The 19,893-nt window shown below is 41.5% G+C and overlaps 1 protein-coding gene and 1 pseudogene across 10 annotated transcripts in view; both read right to left on the reverse strand.

Annotated features, from left to right (window-relative positions):
• Positions 1–19,893, reverse strand: part of ALG9 (ALG9 alpha-1,2-mannosyltransferase) — a 108,253-nt gene that overhangs the window by 35,892 nt on the left and 52,468 nt on the right. The window contains exons 14-15 of one of the 10 annotated variants that reach the window (XM_036324328.1): positions 14,625–14,677; positions 13,871–14,123 (exon numbers count right to left, since the gene is read on the reverse strand). The exons of 6 other annotated variants lie outside the window; for them this stretch is intronic. In XM_036324328.1, coding sequence (XP_036180221.1) covers positions 14,645–14,677 — 33 coding nt within the window. In that variant the 3' untranslated portion in view covers positions 13,871–14,123; positions 14,625–14,644. Of the gene's footprint in view, positions 1–10,313; positions 10,381–13,870; positions 14,124–14,624; positions 14,678–19,893 lie in introns of those variants that run through there. 3 more of the 10 variants (XM_036324330.1, XM_036324327.1, XM_036324329.1) reach the window with 3 other exon arrangements.
• LOC118664334 lies at positions 525–1,212 on the reverse strand (annotated as a pseudogene).

Raw genomic sequence — 19,893 nt, forward strand, 5'->3', positions numbered from 1 at the left:
CACATCCAATTGATCGAAGTGTCAAATAAATGGAAGCTATCTACCTTCCTTGTTAAATCAGTACATGGAAGTGAACATACAGGATGCCAGTATTGCCACACAGAGAAGCTAAATCTACAGCTCTCAGTTCTTAAACATATATTTCAATATAAATAAAACTACAGTATACAAAATGCATATGTAGAAAACTGAGAAATCATGGGAGATTGCTTAATTTCTGTTGTCTTACAACAGCAAATTCAGGGTTTCTTTTACAATTTTGATTTTCAAAATACCAGTTTATATAAAATAGTTTAAGAATACATCTATAATACAAAATAAAATTCATTCATTTTTAGAACTAAAGTCACTATCACTATCATCATTAAGAAAAGCTTATTAAGTACAAAATTAGGAAACAAAAGAAAAATAAATCACATAACTTTCAGAGTATTTCTACCTTGTTTTTATTTGTTTGTTTATTTACTTATTTGATGACCAGAGAAAACAAAGATATGTTAAACGACTTTTGTTCTGTTTCCAGGTCACCTTATTGAACGATGCCTCATGAAATCAATAGTTGTACATCTAGGAAATTTATGAATGGAGCTCTCTTCCACTGGTGTATATATTTTAATTTGTCTCGTGTGAGTGTCTCTTCCATTTTGGTGATTGGCTAGCACAGCAATCTGTATTATGAATGTGGGAGTTGGTTTCTTATGGTTATGAGTTAAAGGAACGTGAATCCAGCCACTTGGTTCCACAAGTTCAAGTTGCCGAATTTCTTGAAGGTTGTGGGAATTATTTCCTACTCTGACTGAGATCTTGCTTGTACTATAGCTTTTATCAGATTTGTAGTCCACATAAATACATAATGTTTTCACCATTGTTTTTCTTCTGAATTGGATGTTCACTAAATGAGGCTGGGAGCCATCTGCTTGCCAGTAAGTTTCTAGATTGTCACCTCATAATTGATCTACTCCAAATCCTGGTTTGCAAGACGAGAGTGACCAAACAACTTGTGACCCAATTTCCCATACTGCTCCAGTTCTTCCCACCTGCTGAGGGTCAGCACCAGGAGGTGTCTTGTTTGGTGTGGTCATTTTTAAATATTAGCTTTCAGACCGAGTTTGCTGCAGGTCAAGGTTTTTAGGGTTCCCTGCAGCAGCTCCGCGCCACTCCCCTTAGCTTCTCTGAATCGCTCAGCTTCCCAGTGACCGTATTTGTGCTTTACAGTTAAGTCAAACCATGTGTACAAAAAGCTATAAACTGTTTTGTCAAATTTTTTCTTTAAAGTTATTATATTTTCATTATAACTTAAAAAAGAACCAGAAGCAGACAGACATATAACTAGTAGATACCTGCCCTTTAAGGAGCTTACTACCAAAGATGACAATACCAGATGAATAAATTTTAAGTGGCATTTACCCAATAAAATAAAGCAATTATGCCAAAGTATAAACACAAAGTAACAGGAAATTAATTTTTGATCATCCAGAGTAGGCAAAACATGCTCACAAAATCTTTTGCTATTATAATTTTCTCTACTTAATCAGTCAATTGACATTATGACCAGTTTCTGGTACATATTTTGTGGTACAAGAAGAGAGAATGATTTTTTAAATATTTTATATGTTTTTATTGATTTCAGAGAGAGAGGGGGAGAGAAAGATAGAAACATCAATAATGAGAGAGAATCATCAATTGACTGCCTCCTGCATGCCCCCTACTGGGGATCCAGCCCACAACCCAGGCATGTGCCCTGACCAGGAATCAAACCGTGACCTTCTGGTTCATGGGTCAATGCTCAACCACTGAGCCACCCCAGTCAGGCAGGAAGAGAGAATGATTTTTAAAGTCAAACCTTCCACAGTTATTCTCATCACTCAAAAAAGTATAAATTCAGTAGATGAAGCTCTACCCTGGTTACTATTTGCATCAACCTATGGAAATGGATTGAAGAAGGTGACTAATTTTCTGATGAATCTTATGTTGGGTTTCAATGGGTAACTTTGTTAACTTATTTGAAATTCTGCAAAATCCCAAAATATTCCATATTAAAGTATTAAAAGAAAAATGTATTCAGGAGTAGGGGTTATTTGTGTACTATTTCATTTATTAACATAGGTAATTGAGGGTTGGTTATCTTACATGTGGTAAGAGTATGGATTTTTTAAAAAATTAATTGGACTTCTTAAAAAATATGTTTTTGTTGATTTTTTTAGAGAGAGAGGACGGGGGAGAGATAGAGAGATAGAAACAGCGATGAAAGAAAAACATCATCGATCAGCTGCCTCCTGCATGCCCCCTATTGGGGATCAAGTCCGAAACCCTAGCATATACCCTGGCTGGGAATCGAACCAGTGGCCTCTTGGTTCCTGGGTCGACGCTACACTGGCTGAGCTAATTGGGCTTTTTTAAGGGAAATGGATAGTGCATAATTATTGGGAGATTGGGCATGGGAAAATTGTGTTGTAGTAAAAAAAATAAAAATATCAGTAGCTCTCCTTTGCTCAATCTGCAGGGAACTCCCATAGAAAACAAGATCTTTAGTCTGAAAAGTGGTTTGATAGACTACCTGGAGGAAAGATAGCAGAAAAGAACGGCATTATTGGAATAGCAAACTACCTTTGTAAAGACTCACAGGTGTAAGTGAAACAGACAGGCTAGTGGAAGAGGCTAAATTACGTGAGGCAGGCTGTGGCTCCCAGGCTTTGAATCAGAGTTTATATAAATGACCCCGACTGGGGAGTGGAGAAGCATCTGTGTAAAAACAGACCTGAAATAGCTAGAAGAAAAGTATTCCATCTCCCCTCAATATATTAAACTTGGTAGGGAACCAACTAAACACAAATCTGCCAAACACTAAACACTGACAATTCACCTTAGAAACAAATGACAGAAGAAAGTCTCTCAAGTTATTTTGAGGTCTAAGGTAGGAAACGGAATGTCTTTGAAGCAAAGAACTGGTATTTCCTTTTCTTTTTCAAGTTAAAGGTTGGAACTTTGTAAGAGAAAGGTAATAAAAGTGAGCAGTAGAGTATAAACAATAGTGTCAAATCTTAGGACTGTTTTTCTGGATTATATCTTACTAGAGGCCTGGTGCACAAAAATTTGTGCACTCGGGGGGGGGGGGGGGGGGGGTCCCTCAGCCAGGCCTGTGCCCTCTCGCAGTCTGGGACCCCTCGGGAGATAACGACCTGCTGGCTTAGCCCTGCTCCCGGGTGGCAGAGGGCAGGCCCAATCCCTAGGTGCAGCCCCTGGTTGGGCTCAGAGCAGGGCCGATTGGGGAGTTGGGGCGCCACCCCCTGTCATGCACAGAGCAGGACGGATCGGGAGGTTGCAATGCCACCCTCAGTCACGCTCAGGGTAGGGCCGATTGGGGGTTTGGGGCACCGCCCCCTGTCACACTCAAGGCAGGGTTGATGGGGAGGTTGTGGCGCCACCCCGTCACACACAGAGCAGGGCCCATCAGGGGGGTTGGGGCTCCATACCCTGTCACGCACAGAGCAGGGTCGATCAGGGGGTTGGGGAGCTCCCCCCTGTCACTCACAGAGTAGGGCCAATAGGGGAGTTGGGGCACTGCCCCCTGTCACACACAGAGCAGGGCGGATCAGGGGGTTGGGGCGCTGCCCTCTATCACCCACAGAGCAGGGCCAATCAGGGGGTTGGGGCACCGCCACTGTCACACTCAGTGCAGGGCCGATGGGGAGGTTATGGCTCTACCCCATCACACACAGAGCAGGGCCCGTGGGGTGGGGGGGTTGCGGTGCTGCCCTCTATTACCCACAGAGCAGGGCCGATCAGGGGGTTGGGGCACCGCCACTCTCACAGTCAGGGCAGGGCCGATGGGGAGGTTATGGCTCTACCCCGTCACACACAGAGCAGGGCCCGTGGGGGTTGGGGGGTTGGGGCACAGCACCCTGTCACACACAGAGCAGGGCCAATCAGGGAGTTGGGGAGCTCCCCCATATCAGGCACAGAGCAGGGCTGATCAGGGGGTTGGGGCGCCTTCCCCTGTCACAAACAGAGCAGGGCGGATAGGGAGGTTGTGGCCCCGCCCCGTGTCACACACAGAGCCACAGGGCGATCAGGGGGTTTGGGCGCTGCCCCCTGTCATGCTGATCCTGGTGCCAGGAGGCCTCCCGGCTCCGCTGATCCTGGTGCTGGGAGGCATAATACCCTTTTACTATATAGGATAGAGGCCTGGTGCATGGGTGGGGGCCGGCTGGTGTGTCCTGAAGGGTGTCCTGGATCAGGGTGGGGGTTCCCACTGGGGTGCCTGGCCAGCCTGGATGAGGGGATGATGGCTGTTTGCAGCTGGTCACACACTCTTCAGGGTAGGGGTCCCCACTGGGGTGCCTGGCCAGCCTGGGTGAGGGGATGATGGCTGTTTGCAGCTGGTCACACACTCTTCAGGGTTAGGGTCCCCACTGGGGTGCCTGGCCAGTCTGGGTGAGGGGCTGAGAGCTGTTTTCAGGCTGGAGGGTGACGGAAGCTCGCAACCGCTCCTTTTTTTCTTTTTTCTTTTTTATTCTGGGCCAGCTTTAGGTCTGAGGCTCTAGCTCTTAGGCCTCCGCTGCTGAAAGCAGGTTTCTGGCCTTTGTTTACCTTCTGTATTTGAAACAATTTTGCGATCCTGCTGGCTGAAGCCCGGCAACTAAAGCAGGTTTCTGGGGTTTTGTTTAGCTTCTATATTTGTAACATAGCTGCTTAGAGTTGCAGCTCAGAGGCCAGCAGAGGCAGGCGGGGAACGTTGGAGTCCTCCGTCACTGAAGCAAGCAAGCCTCATGTTCGCTTCCAGCTGCCTGGCTGCCGGCCGCCATCTTGGCTGGCAGTTAATTTGCATATCGCCCTGATTAGCCAATGGGAAGGGTAGTGGTCGTACGCTAATTACCATGTTTCTCTTTTATTAGATAGGATGGACTGGCAAGGATCCAAATGTATCCCAAGACCAGAGTGAACATGCTTAGAGAAACTTCCAACTAAATAAAAATAATTTAAAGTAAAATCTGAAAGGGGATAAAAATAAACCATCCAGATGAAAATCATAAAATGAGACTCTCTAGGCTAAAAGATACAATATTAAACACACACACACACACACACACACACACACAGAAGGAAAAATGAAATAATTTTCATGATAATACAGAGAAGAGGTTTAGAAATAAAAACCTATGGCCTCAAATATCAATGAAGCATTTAATCTGATATATTAAAAGAAAGCAAGACATAAAAGTCAAGAGCAGGCACTTTTCCGTCCTCATCCTGCTAAGTCCAGCTAAAAACCCTGAATATTATCTCTGAAACAAACATAAGATGACTCTAAAAGGTAGAGGAAAGAAGGCTGACCAGCTAGGACCTTCACAAACCAAGGATCAATATTTTTAGACAATAATCATTTCAGCAGAGATAATTAATATTATATCAATTTAGCTAGGCCACAATGCCCAGATATTTGGTTAAACACCAGACTAGATGTTGCTGTGAAGGTATTTTTATTTATTCATTTATTTGTTTGTTTATTTTCAATATATTTTTATTGACTTCAGAGAGGAAGGGAGAAGGAGAGAGATAGAAACATCAATGATGAGAGAGAATCATTGATCGGCTGCCTCCTGCACACTCCACACTGGGGATCGAACTCATAACCCCAGCATGTGCCCTGACTGGGAATCAAACAATGACCTCCTGGTTCATAGGTTGACACTCAACCACTGAGCCACACCAGGCCTAGGCAGGTATCTTTAGATGAGATTAACATTTAAATCAGTAAACTGTATAAAGCAGATTACTCTTCATGATGTGGATGGGCCTCATATAATCAGTTGAAGACCTTAAGAGAAGAAGAGTGAGATCACCTGAGGAAGAGAAAATTCTGCCTCCAGACTGCCTTTGGACTCAAGCTGCAACATCAGTTGTTACCTGGGTCTTCAGCCTGCCAACCTTCCCTGCAGATTTCAGACTTAAATGCCCTTCAGATGTGTGAATCAGTCCCTTAAAATTAATCAATCTCTTCCTTCTCATATGTGTGTGTACACACACAAACGCACACACACATTCTATTGGCCTGTTGCTCTGAAGAATTCTTACTAATACACCAGCTAAAAACACCCTCTACACACACATCAAAAAAACTGTCATCCCACTCACAGCTCTGTGAGTAAATGTCCAATGGAAAGCCTAGACTTCCACCTTCACCAGGCTGTAATGCAGGGCCCCTCCCACTGGCCTGGACAGTGTCAGAAAAGACGGAGTAGGAACCAGGACTTTCAACCCTGCTGGGCAGTAACAAGCCTCCTCCATCTACCACCCATGGCATCACTGGGAACCACACAGGAAGCCTGGACTTCCACTCTACCTGGCAGCAATGAGGCACCCTTCGTACTGCATGCTGAGGTGGTGTCAGAGAAGGCCTACTGGGGAATCAGGACTTTCACTACTGTCCAGTGGTAATGAGGTCACACCCCACCATGGTATCAGTGGAGGCTACATGGAGAGCAGTAACAAGGCACCCTGCTGCTCATCTCAGTCAAGGTGATATCAATAGAGCCTAGTGGTGAACTCCTGCTGCCACCCAGCTGTAACAAACATCCCTGTCCACCCTTGGGTATCAGTGGAGGCCCGTGAGGAATCTGGACTTCCATTCCCATCTGGCAGTCACAAGGAAACCCTCCCTTTCCCCCACCCATGTAGGATTAGAGAGGTCAGCTAAAGCAGAAAGACTTAATAAGATCCAGAGTCTAATAACATAATACCCAGAATGTCCAGGTTTCAATGAAACCTCACTCATCATAGCAAGAACCAGGAGGATCTCAACTTGCCTGACAAATGATAACAAACAGATGCCAACAGAGAGGATAGAAATATTAGAATTATCTAACAAAGATTTTAAAGCAACCATGATAAAAAAAAAAACACTTCAATGAGCAATTACAAACATGCTTCAAACAAAAAAACAGAAAATCTCAGCAAAGAAATATGAGAAGAGCCAAATGGAAATTTTAGAAATGAAAAGGTCAGAACTGAAATAAAAACACTCAGCAGATGTGCTCAACAGCAGAAAGCAGGTATCAGAGGAAAGAATCAGTGAACTGGAAAACATTAATAAAATTACACAACCTGAATAACATAAAGAAAAAGAACTGGAAAAATATTGAAGGAGGCTGGTGGAACGGTAACAAAAGGAAACAAAAGATCTAACATTCATGTCATTGAGTCCCAGGAAGCGAGAGAGAGAGGGCAGGGCTGAAATAGTGGCTGAAAGCTCCCCAAATTTGGCAAGACACTTCAACTTATGGAATCAAGAAGCTGAGTGAACCCCAAGCAGGCTGAACTCAAAGAAATTCATTCCAATATGTATTATAATTCAACTTTTGAAAACTAAAGACAAAAAATATATATATATCCTGAAAGCAGCAAGAGAAAAATGACACCTTGCCTATAAGGGAAAAACATTTAGGATGACAGCAGAGTTCTCATCAAAAAGCATGGAGGCCAGAGGAAGGGACACAATATTTTTCAAGTGCTGAAAGAAAAGAACTGTCAACCTAGAACTCCATATCCAGAAGAAAATAATTCTTTAGGAATGAAGGGGAAATTAAGACAATCTCAGATGAAAGAAAATTTGTTGCTAGCAGGCCTACCCTGAAAGAATGGCTATAAGAATTTTTGAAATAGAAAGAAAATAATACAAGAAGGAATCATGGAACATTAGGAAGAGAGAAAGAACAATAAAAAAGTAAGGATATGGATAAAAACAATAGATTTTCTTTCTCGAGTTTTCTAAATTAAGTTTAAATGTTAAAGTAAGAATTATAACACATTATGATGTAGTTGTCAATATATATAGACTAGAGGCCCGGTGCACAAAAATTTGTGCACTCGGGGGGGGGTGGGGGGTCGCTCAGCCCGCCTATGCCCTCTTGCAGTCTGGGACCCCTCGGAGGATGTACACCTGCTGGCTTAGGCCGGCTCCCTGGGGGATTGGGCCCAAGCTGGCAGTCAGACATCCCTCTGGCAGCCCGGGAGCCCTCAGGGGATGTCCATTTGCCAGCAGGGAGCAGACCTAAACTGCAGTTGGACATCCTTAGTGCTGCTGAGGAGGCAGGAGAGGCTCCCACCACCGCTGAGCTGGCAGCCATCAGCCTGGCTTGTGGCTGAGCAGAGCTCCCCCTGTGGGAGCGCACTGACCACCAGGGGGCAGCTCCTGCATCGAGCATCTGCCTCCTGGTGGTCAGTGTGTGTCATAGTGAGCAGCCATTCCTAGTTGTTCTGCTGTTAGGGTCAATTTGCATATTACCCTTTTATTATATAGAATAGAGGCCTGGTGCACGGGTTGGGGCCACTGGTTTGCCCTGAAGGGTGTCCTGGATCAGAGTGGGGGTCCCGCTGGGGTGCCTGTCTAGCCTGGGTGAGGGTCTGATGGCTGTTTGCAGGCTGGTCAAGCCCTCCAGTGGGGACCCTCACCCCATGGGGGTTTGGCCAGCCTGGGTGAGGGGCTGAGGGCCATTTTCAGGCTGCCACACCCCTTTTAGGGTGGGGGTCCCCACTGGGGTGCCTGGCCAGCCTAGGTGAGGGGCTGATGGCTGTTTTCAGACTGACCAAGCCTCCCGTTAACCGAAGCTCCCAGCCTTTCCTTTTTATTTTTATTTGCTTCAGCTCTGTGGCCATGGCGACTGGAAGCAGGTGTCTGGGGTTTATTTACCTTCTATAATTGAAACTTTGTTGCCTAGAGAGGAGGCAGCAGCTGGCCTGGAAGCTTGGCTTCCTCCATCATTGGGGCAACCAAGCCTCCTGCTCACTCCAGCTCCGTGGCTGCCAGCTGCCATCTTGGTTGGGTTAATTTACATATAGTTGCTCTGACTGGCTGGTGGGCATGGCTTAAGGCATAGTGAGGGTAAGGTCAATTTGCATGTTTGTCTTTTATTAGTGTAGATTAGAGGCCCAGTGCATGAAATTCATGCATGAGTAGGGTCCCTAGCAGCTGCCAGCTGCTGCCTGTGGCCTCACTTCCCCTGGCTGCCTGCTGGGGCGGGGCCAGCTGGGGGAGGGGGGGGCGCAGGCGGTTGGCCAGCCAACCCTACCCCCTGGTCAAACTCCCAGTTGAGGGGGTAATTTACATATTAGGCTTTTATTATATAGGATGATATATTTAAAACTATTATAAAAAGGATGGTAAAGAGGGTTAAGATAGCTACACTTTGCTTGATGGTACAGCCATTTGGAAAACAGTTTGGCAGTTTCTTAAAAAAATTAGACATATACCTATCATATTACTATCAACAATTACATTCCTGGATATTTATTTCAGAGAAAAGAAAAGGTATATCCACACAAAAGACTTATAACAGCTTTATTTGTAAGAGCCAAATTGTCTTTCAATAAGTGAATGGTTAAGCCTACTGTGGTATTTATCCCAAATTGTATAACATGGAAAACAACTCAGAAATAGAAAGGAACAAACTATTGATCACAAAACTTGTATATATCTCAAGGGCATTATGCTGAAGGAAAACACAATCTCAAAAGTAACACACTATATAATTCTATTTATAAGAAATCTTGGAATAATGGAATTATAGACATGGAGAACAAATTAGTGGTTCCCAAGCATTAGGGGTGCTGAAGGTGGGTGTAACGCTAAAGGAGTAGCACAAAGAGATCTCTGTGGTGATGGAAAGTTCTGCACCTTCATTGCAGTGGCGGTTCCATAAGTCTATACATGTGATAAAATGGCCTTAGGAGGGGGTCCTGCAGAGACAGGCGGGCCAGGCCTGTGCTCTGCAGAGCTGTGGCCAAAGGAGCAAGGGGTGGGGGGGTGTCGAGGCTGTAACCGTGGGAAAGTATAATTGAATTATACTAATGTCAATTTCCTGGTTTTGGAATTAACTATAGTTACATTGGGAGAAACTGGATGAAGAGTACATGTAACCTCTGTACTATCTTTGTAACTTCTTGTGAACCTTTTTTTCAAAATAAAAAGTTGGTTTTTTCCTTATGATAATATAAAGAGAGAGGGAAGGAGAGAGAGATATCAATTTGTTGTTCCACTAATTTATGCATTCATCGGTTGATTTTTGTATGTGCCCTGACCATGTATTGAACCTGTAACCTTGGCATATCAGGATGATACTCTGACTAACATAAGCTATCTGGCCAGGGTCTCAAAATAAAAAGTTTTTAAAATAAAAATTAAAAAAGGCATCAAGGAGCTCAAGATTTAGGGGGATGGTATGTGTAACTAAAACTGGATAGCTTGTGTCTGTAATAAAAGGGTATGTATTTCTCAAAACAAACTCAAATAATATAAACTAAATAGCAAAACTCACATGAAATCCTCATGAAAACCCTTGAAAATGAGAGTTGAAATTGAGAAGACTGAACATGCTGATGAGACTTGAAGAAAAATAGAAAAAGATCAATCAAAAGAGATATCAATATTGTTTTCTAAAAAATAAATTGCTAACCCATCTTGTAGTTAATGCTGTGATATTAAGGCAATAAATAATATGAACGTTTTTAGTGGGTTGGCATCTTGGTAGGTAACATAAACCTATCTAGTTCTATCCCCTAGTAATGGTAGGCAGAGATAGCTACAGATACCAGGGCGTTGGGTAATTTAAGGATCAAATTAAAACAAGAGGAAGCAGGAGAGGTAAGTATTTCTTTTCGTCTGGGATCTGTTTCTGAAGACTGAAAGGTTTCACTCAATTGCTGTCTGTCCAGTGCTGGGCCATGTGGGTGATGGGATGGAGGGCATGAGCCCCGTGCTCCAGGAGCTTGGAACCTAGTACTCTAACTGCAATATATCTAGACCTTGAAGAATGATAGAGCTTAGTCCTAATCAGTCTAAATTTCCACTATTATCAGGGTTTGGGGGGGCCTCTCTTGAGTTCGAGAAGAGTAAATGAAGGGCTATTTTAGTTAAAAATTTTAAAAACTTCTGCTCTGTATAAGCCCTATATTAAGTACTGTGGAGGTTTCAACGATTAAAGACACCCTTGTCCTTAAGGTATAACTTAGCAAAGAACATGGTCACATACATAAATATATTAGAAGAAATGAAATAGGAAAGAATTGAAAAATGTTCTGCCCAATTAACTAAAATCTAGAAACCTCAAACCATTTATTTTCCCGTAAATACCCAATGTTCTTCCCTACTTCAAGCCTTTGTGCATGTGCTTCCCTTTGACAGGAATGTGAATTTCCGCTTCCTCTGCCAGAGAACTCTTAATCCTCCTCCAACACCCAGATCCTATGCCACCACCTATGTGAAGCTGTCCCCAAACTGAGCGTCGGAGAGCCCTTCCCATTTCCTCGGTGCCCCCACAGCGTAGCTGGCACTCACTACACTCCTGAGTATTTTAGAACTGCTGCTCCTACGGGACTCTGAGGGCAAGATTCGTGTCCCTTTCTAAATTTATGTTTAGGTTTATCATAAGAATATATTTCCATAGTTCAAAACTTACACAATATAAGAAGTTTATTATGAAAAATAGCAGCACCCTCCTTATTCCCTGGTCCCACTTCCTAGCGGCAACTATTCCAGCTTTTTCTCCTGGTACTTTTTGGTTTTTCAATGATGAAATAATAATACACACGAACTGCTCTTGGTATTTGGTACATCTTGGTACGCATCATTTCTCATGGATCGTACACACTTTGTGGGCTCCTCCAATCTGAAAAGTGGTGTCCTTCGTTCTGGGGAAGTTTTACACAGCCTGGCATTTTCTCTCCTCCATTTCATTTGTTCTCTCCTTCTGAACCTCCTATTAGCTAGATGCTGATTCCTCTGATCCTTTCTCCTTTTCCTATTTTCTACCTCTTTGTTTTTGTATTATTATGGTATGGAAGATTTCCTCAACTTTATCCTCTAATCATTCTATTAATTTTTTTAAATCTACATTATCTTATTATTAATTTCTAGGAGCTCTTATTTTCCAATTGTTCCCTTTCAAAGCATATGTTTTTGTCTTATGGTTCCAAACTTTTTTTTTTGTCCTATCAGAGAACATTAATTATAAAAGTTTAAAATTTTTTTTCATTTTCCTACATTGTTTCTATTTCTCCCAATTCCATTTTTTATATATTTTTATTGATTTCAGAGAGGAAGGGAGAGGGAGAGATAGAAACATCAATGATGATAGAGAATCATTGATGGCTGCCTCCTGCACGCCCCATATTGGGGATCGAGCCTGCAACCCAGGCCTGTGCCCTGGCCGGGAATCAAACCTTGACCTCCTGGTTCATAGGTTGTGATGCTCAACCACTGGGCCATGCCAGCCTGGCCCCAATTCCCTTATTTTTGCCATGATTATTTTTCTTGCTAGAGACTTTTCTTAAATGACTGGAGACTATGCTTTTTGCTACCTTTGTATTTTCAGCACATAGCCAGGACCAATAAAAAGTTCCTGACTTTAAATGAATGGGTGGATGGATAAACCAACAAAAGAACAGAAACAGAAACATTTAAAAATGATTAAGAATAAAAGAGGCCCAAAGACTGGAGGTAAATGATACTGTGCTGACAGAATATACAGATCACTGTCTTTTTAAGCCAGCAACTCAGCACTGCTGGGAATGCCCCTGCCAACAGGTCGTTTCTGGCACACTTACTGGGTAGACAGGCCTTTTGTCCAAACCTCAACAACAGGCAAATTATTTAACTTTATTTAAATTTTCATTTAATTCTTAAACTCCTCTCCTGAATAGTCTATTTGCCACAGCAACATCCTCTTTTACTTCTAGGTTTAAAAACAAATTTTCCTCATAGCTTGGTAGGTAAGCCACATTCATTTATTTGAAACAATCTAGATCTAGTTTGCAGAAAGAGCAGCAAAAGTAGGCTTAGATATGACTGAAATAACAGAGATTCTATCTCCCAATTTAAAGTTGAAGTTCTTGTCCTCAAAGACAGGAAACCAGAGGTCAATGGCAGCATGCTCAGTGTAGTTTGCAAAGCACACCAAAGGCTTCTTGATCGTTTCAAAGATTTGCTATTTGTAGCCCTTATTGTGGTTATTTTTTTTTTAATAATGAAAGTAAAATATGACCTTAAAAATGCATTTTAAAAGTCAACAATAATCTTACCATCCAAAGAAAACCACCATTAACCTGTTAGCATATGTTCCAGGCTTTTTTCTCTACAGATACAAATTTTTCCTCACAAAATCTGATAATGCTAAATATACTGTTTTACTGTGACTATCTTTAGTTTGACATTTCTGTTTGACTCCCTGGTAACACAAAGTGACTACTGCCCCTTCGGTCGAAGAGTCAGAGTCAGAAAGAAAAGTTTCTTCTCTCAGTTTTATCAACATCTCACAGTGCAAACTCAGAGACCACATGCCATAACCACCTCATCTACAATTCAAAAGACTTGATTAAATCTGCCTTAAAGCGTAACCAAAGAGCTCATTTTTTACATCTTCAGATTTAATTGCTTTCTTACATCAAAAATAACAAAATTGTAGGGTAACATTAACACATGATCATGAAACAAAAATGTGTTTCATTTCATTAGTCACAGGCTACATATCAACCAGCTGTCGAAGCTAAAAATATGCCATGGTGTAAAATACAGGCATTTAGGACTCATTTTGAAAGAAATGTGACTTTTTTCAGTTTCTAACAGCCCACTAGAAGCTCTGGAGAACAAATCAGCACCTCCAAACCACAAGAAAAAAGGCAGCGGTGGGGAAATTCAAACTACTTTGATCACCGACAAAACACTGTTTACATCTCATCAATAAATGTCTGTTAAGGATGACAATTTTATATCACCTCAGAGGTAAATAAAAAAAACACATTCTAAAAAACAAAAGAAAGGCCTGCTACAGAGGTCAATACATCAATACTCAAAGGTGAACATTTTATTGGGAGAGGAGTAGGGCAAGGGGAGTGGGGCAGTAATGAATATTCGTGCAGGTGTTCCTCACCAGCTGTTACAGAGATTCTGCCCGGCCAGGACTGTGCAGTGATATCTTCTCAGCTCTCCAACATCAACACCACACTCAGGGAGCATGACACAGCACAGTGCTCACCTAAAAGACGCCCATCTCTTTGGGACAGAAGCAGCATTTAGACTTCCACCTCTGGTCATTAGGTCCCATGGCCCAGCAATCATGTCTCAAAATAAGCTTTGCCACCATAAAATATTTGATTAGAAAACAGGTAATGAAATAAGATAAAATCTAAACACTGCAACTGGATTTCAGGTGTAATTACAGTACATTGAAGACAGATATAAAGCTATTTTAAGGGTCTTGGAAGCTCACAAAGTCATATAAGAAAACACACTTCACTCAATTCGCTTAAAGAATCACAGGTTCTCCTGACTCCCAACCCAGTGCTCTTGCCACTACATCATTTTTCTGGCCATCAGTTTTCTCCTATGGTATTTCCTTTTTCTGAAATAGAACACTTGGGCCTAGGAGGAAACATTTGATAGAGAAGATTTCAACTATTTTCCTGGCTTTTCATTTCTTTTTTTATATATAGTCCAATTACATTTTAAAAAGTAGCACAGACTGTCTTATAGTTTTACTCTCTCCTATTTAGCCTTGCTAAACATATATTTGTCAATGAAATCTTTAAATTCACAAGTAAAAATTTACATCACGGTAACAATGTAAACTTACAGGTAAAAGTTTTTGGTCATTCAGTGGAACATCATGGGAACATGATTTGATTTCTAAATGGAAACACAATAGATACTAGGGAATTATTTCAAAGAAGCATTTTGAATAGCATTCACTTACATTCTTAGTGAATTCCAATCTTATTTTACTGCACATATTATAGCAATTTGAATCTGCTGCTTTGATACTCAAGGCTGAGAACAATTAGTAAAACTATAGAGCAATTTATTTTCTCCTCCAATAAGGACTTATAAAAAGGATAGGAGAAAGCATTAAAAGAGAGAGAGAAAAAAAAGGGAGTGGATCCTGATCATTTTTATTAATTGATGAAGAAAATAATTATTACATATAGTACCTGGCATATATATATATATATATCAGAGCTCTAGAAATGTAAAGTAACTTTTTAAAAAATGTATTTTATTGATTTTTTACAGAGAGGAAGGGAGAGGGATAGAGAGTTAGAAGCATCGATGAGAGAGAAACATTGATCAGCTGTTTCCTGCACACCTCCTACTGGGGATGTGCCCCGCAACCAAGGTACATGCCCTTGACCGGAATTGAAGCTGGGACCTTTCAGTCCGCAGGTTGACGCTCCATCCACTGAGCCAAACCGGTTAGGGCTGTAAAGTAACTTTTAAAAAAAGTAACGTTTGGCACCTTAAGGTCTATTCAGTTATCAAAGAATGATTAACCATGGCATGAGCACATATATCCAAGTGACATAACATATGATATAAACTGTGAGTGGCTCCGGAAGTCAGAGGAGATATGAAAAGAATATTGGGGAATTCTGAAAGCAAGCTTCTTATCCTAGGACTAACCTTTGTCATGTTACAACCTCTCTGAGACTCAGGTTCCTCACCCATAAAATGAAGAGATCATAGATTTTATAATATCTTAAGTTCTCTTCCAAGTCCATAATTCTTTCCACTGATTAAATGGTAAAAGGACTTAAAGGATAAGGAAGAACAAGATATGGAAAGCTGTGCCTGAATATATAGTCAGTTTTGTTGTACCACGTTTTGAAAATGCAATTTGTTCTAATGCCAACTGATGTATTAGGGAACAATTTGAGCACAATTCAATATATGCATTTGCTTATCTATCATTTTATCCACAAGAAAAACAGAGTGAATCCAGAAAACTGCACACAGTTGAACCCTTCAACATGAGAATATGCAAAGTGCATGTAAAAACAACTCAAAGACCTCCCAGCTTCTTCAGTTCACTGTGTATTAAGAGCCACATCCATCCTTTTTGGTATTATAACTTTATGTCATATTTCAAAGAACCCTTTCACTCGTTCACAAGCTGCAAGCCTTCCAACACCACTTCCACAAGCAAACTTGAGGTCTTTTGCAAGGTCAATAAAACGTATCTTCTAAATTCAGACCTTGATTCTGGCCGAAAATTTTGGCATGTATCAGTGTAAAAATGTTACCTGCTCAATAATGGAATGTTCAATAACTACTCAATACTTGCCATGAAAGAATATAAAAGCAAAATTATTTCTGCAACCAATATATATAAAAGCCTAATATGCATAATATGCAAAGTGGGAGTTTGACTGACCGGGGGTTTGATCACTCGCCATGACATGTGCTGACCACCAGGGGGCAGCATGGACGAAGGAAGGCGAGCAGCCGGCAGCCGCTAGGGACCCTACCCGTGCACAATTTTCATGCACTGGGCCTCTAGTATAGTTATAACAATGCAGTAGAAACCACAGAACCTTTATAAACACTCCTTCCTAATTCCTGATAAACTCAGAGGTAAAGGGGCTAGGGAAATAAAGGAGGTCTTACATGTTAACCAGTCAGACTAGAAACAGGAGACAGACCCAAATCACTTAGCACTGAAGGGTTGGCTTTCCCATTACTGAGAGACAAAGGGCAGATAAAAATAATGTTGCTATTTAGCATGCTCAGGAAAGAAAGATAACATAATTACTTTGCCTTTTTGAATGAACCCAGACTTAAAAACCAGGACTGATACCCAAAGTAACAAGCATAAATGTAGTACAGCATGGCTTCCTCTGTGTTGGGCAAAGTTATTTAGCCATTACAGTCTTGATCCTGGCACCATTTCTTAAAAACTACAGCACTATTTAAAAGAGGAAGAGAGAGGTTAGAGAGAGATAGAAACATAAATGATGAGAATCGTTGATCGACTGCCTCCTGCACACCCCACACTGGGGATCGAGCCCACAACCTGGGCATGTGCCCCGACTGGGAATTGAACAGTGACCTCCTGATTCACAGGTCGATGCTCAACCACTAAGCCATGCCAGCTGGATACGGCACTATTTTTAAAAATAGTTGAGATTTTTGTTTAAATATAAATATGTTATATATGTATATAGGAGAAAAAAGTAGAAGGAAAAACATCAAACTGCTAATGGCTTAATATGTATTTAATGAGATTATAGATGATTGCTTTTCTTATTGACAGCTTTCATTATTTTATAAATAAATGTATATTACCATTACCATGAGAGGAAAACAAAACCTTTTTTTTTTTTTTTTTTAAATATTTTATTGATTTTTTACAGAGAGGAAGGGCGAGGGATAGAGAGTTAGAAACATCGATGGGAGAGAAACAGCGATCAGCCGCCTCCTGCACGCCCCCTACTGGGGATGTGCCCGCAACCCAGGTACATGCCCTTGGCCGGAATCGAACCCGGGACCCTCCAGTCCGCAGGCCGACGCTCTATCCACTGAGCCACACCAGCCAGGGCCAAAACCTTTTTTAAAAATATTTTTATTGCCCTAACTGGTTTGGCTCAGTGGATTGAGCGTCGGCCTGCGGACTGAAGGGTCCTGGGTTCGATTCCAGTCAAGGGCTTTTACCTTGATGCAGGTGCATCCCCAGTGGGGGATGTGCAGGAGGCAGCTGATCGATGTTTCTCTCTCATCAATGTTTCTGACTCTCTATCCCTCTCCCTTCCTCTCTGTAAAAAATCAATAAAATATATTTTAAAAATATATATTTTTTTATTGATTTTTCTTTTTTTTTTAGAGAGAGAGAGGAAGGAAGAGGGAGAGAGAGAAACATTGATGTAAGAAACATTGATTGGCTGCCTTCTTCATTGGGGATGGAGCCTGAAACCTGGGCATGTGTCTTGGCAGGGAACCAAACCAGCAATCTTTCAGTGCATGGGATGATGCCAAGCCAACTGAGCGACACCAGCCTGGGCAACAAATATCTTTTTAAACAGTTAACTAAAAACAAATGAATTCCTAATCATAGTACATGTAGAATTCACAATAAGCCATCAAACCTCTCTTCTATTTTCCAAAGGGTTAAAGGTGAGTGGACTGGATCTGGAGGGCAATTCCCCCACCTGCAGGAAAATTCAAAGAGAACCCTGCAGGGAAACTCTCAACAGGAAGGTGGATGAACACAATGATAGCCACTGTATACTCAGCAGATATATCTGAGTTGTTTGTCCCTGCTTTTATTAGCCAGCATTTTGGTGACTCCTATAAGTATTCCAAAAAAACTTCACCTTTTGAGTATAGCTAATATAGAGCCACTTAACCAAATTTAACCGTGTCTGGCAGCAAAGAATATGGAAATAAGATCTAACTAGAGACAACAAGTGCCTAAAGTCTAAGAAATATACGCAAGGCCACCGGAGATTTTATAGTCAGCTTTCTTCACATCACTATAGTCAACATCACTAGCCCAGCGATGATCAACATTCATCCTTCAAGCAAGAAATTATCTATAGGCTAACTAGTAGATATACAGCACTATCCTAGATGCTGTAGTGAATACAAAAAGAATAAGGTACAGTGATTCTATTTATAGCAGTTACTATCTGATGGGGAAAGATATTACATACATATCAGAAATATTTCAATAACATAAGACAACAGAATTAAATGGCCAAATGAGCTGTGCAGGTAAATATTTAAGGGACTTAAGAAGGATTGCTCACTATGGAACTTATAGTTGGGAAAGATTTCAGAGAAGAAGGGAGTGTTGCTAGTATCAGAAGGAAGATAAGTGTGGTCATTCAGATAAGCAAAGTCATTGGAATAGAAAAGGCAATGATTTCCGTGCCAAAGCCGAGCCGGCCCGGGGATGCCTGCGGGGTAGCAAGGGCTTCCCGTCTAGGCGAGCCCGATCTGCCAATCCCTGGGACTCCTGAGATATCTATCTGTCCCTCTCCCACCCATACACACACCACACACGTCCACACACGCCCCTCTCACTTCTTTATTCGGTCATACTCTCGCCTTCTCTGCCATCCTGCGGCTGCCATATTCCATAATATTTTCTTAATATTACACAAATGCCTGTAGGTTCTATAATGATATTTCCACTTTAACTTCTTGATTTTTTACAGAGAGGAAGGGAGAGAGATAGTTAGAAACATCGATGAGAGAGAAACATCGATCAGCTGCCTCCTGCACATCTCCCACTGGGGATGTGCCCGCAACCCAGGTACATGCCCTTAACCGGAATCGAACCTGGGACCTTTCAGTCCGCAGGCCAACGCTCTATCCACTGAGCCAAACCGGTTTCGGCACACTTTAACTTCTTATATTGGTAGTTTGTGTCTTTGCTCTTGATCAGTCTAACTAGAGATTAACTAATTTTATTGATATTTTTAAAGATAAGCATAATGTGTATGATTTCCTTAATTTCAAGTGTACCGAGATTTCTTTTATGGTTGAACATATAGTCTAGCTTTGTGAACATTTTATATTCTCTTAAAAGGCAAAGATGAGCCTGGACGGACTGAAATAAAAACCAGGTGAGGGAACAATAAAAGTAAGGAAGGAGAGATAGATTCGGGCAGATTTTAAATCCTCTTAAGTGGTTCCTTTATATCTAATCCATTTCATAAGCCATTAATTAAGAACATTTGTGGGAAAATCAATGTATCAAACACTATACTAAATATATCAGAGAAATATAATATCTGATCTCATAATAATCTTCCAAAGTAGGTATCATTATTGCCATTTTCCAGATAGAAACTGAAATTAGTTAAACAAAGAAGTTAACTAATTTGCCAACGATCACTAAGATAAGCAACGGAACTGGGATTTGAACTCAGACCAGACTCCAAAGCCCATGCTCTTTTTGACTACCTTATGCTAGCTCTTCCTAAAACATCACTCAATTTATATCTTCCCCATTATAGTGTATTCTCCCACTCTTAAGTATCCAGTGTCCCCATGGTGATGCGATCCCCTGTACATCAAAGCCTGCTCTCAGCTAAAATGAGAATGACCAATAACAGATTACCCTG

This window comes from Myotis myotis, unplaced genomic scaffold (assembly GCF_014108235.1).
Source record: "Myotis myotis isolate mMyoMyo1 unplaced genomic scaffold, mMyoMyo1.p scaffold_m19_p_10, whole genome shotgun sequence".
Lineage (NCBI taxonomy): Eukaryota > Metazoa > Chordata > Mammalia > Chiroptera > Vespertilionidae > Myotis > Myotis myotis.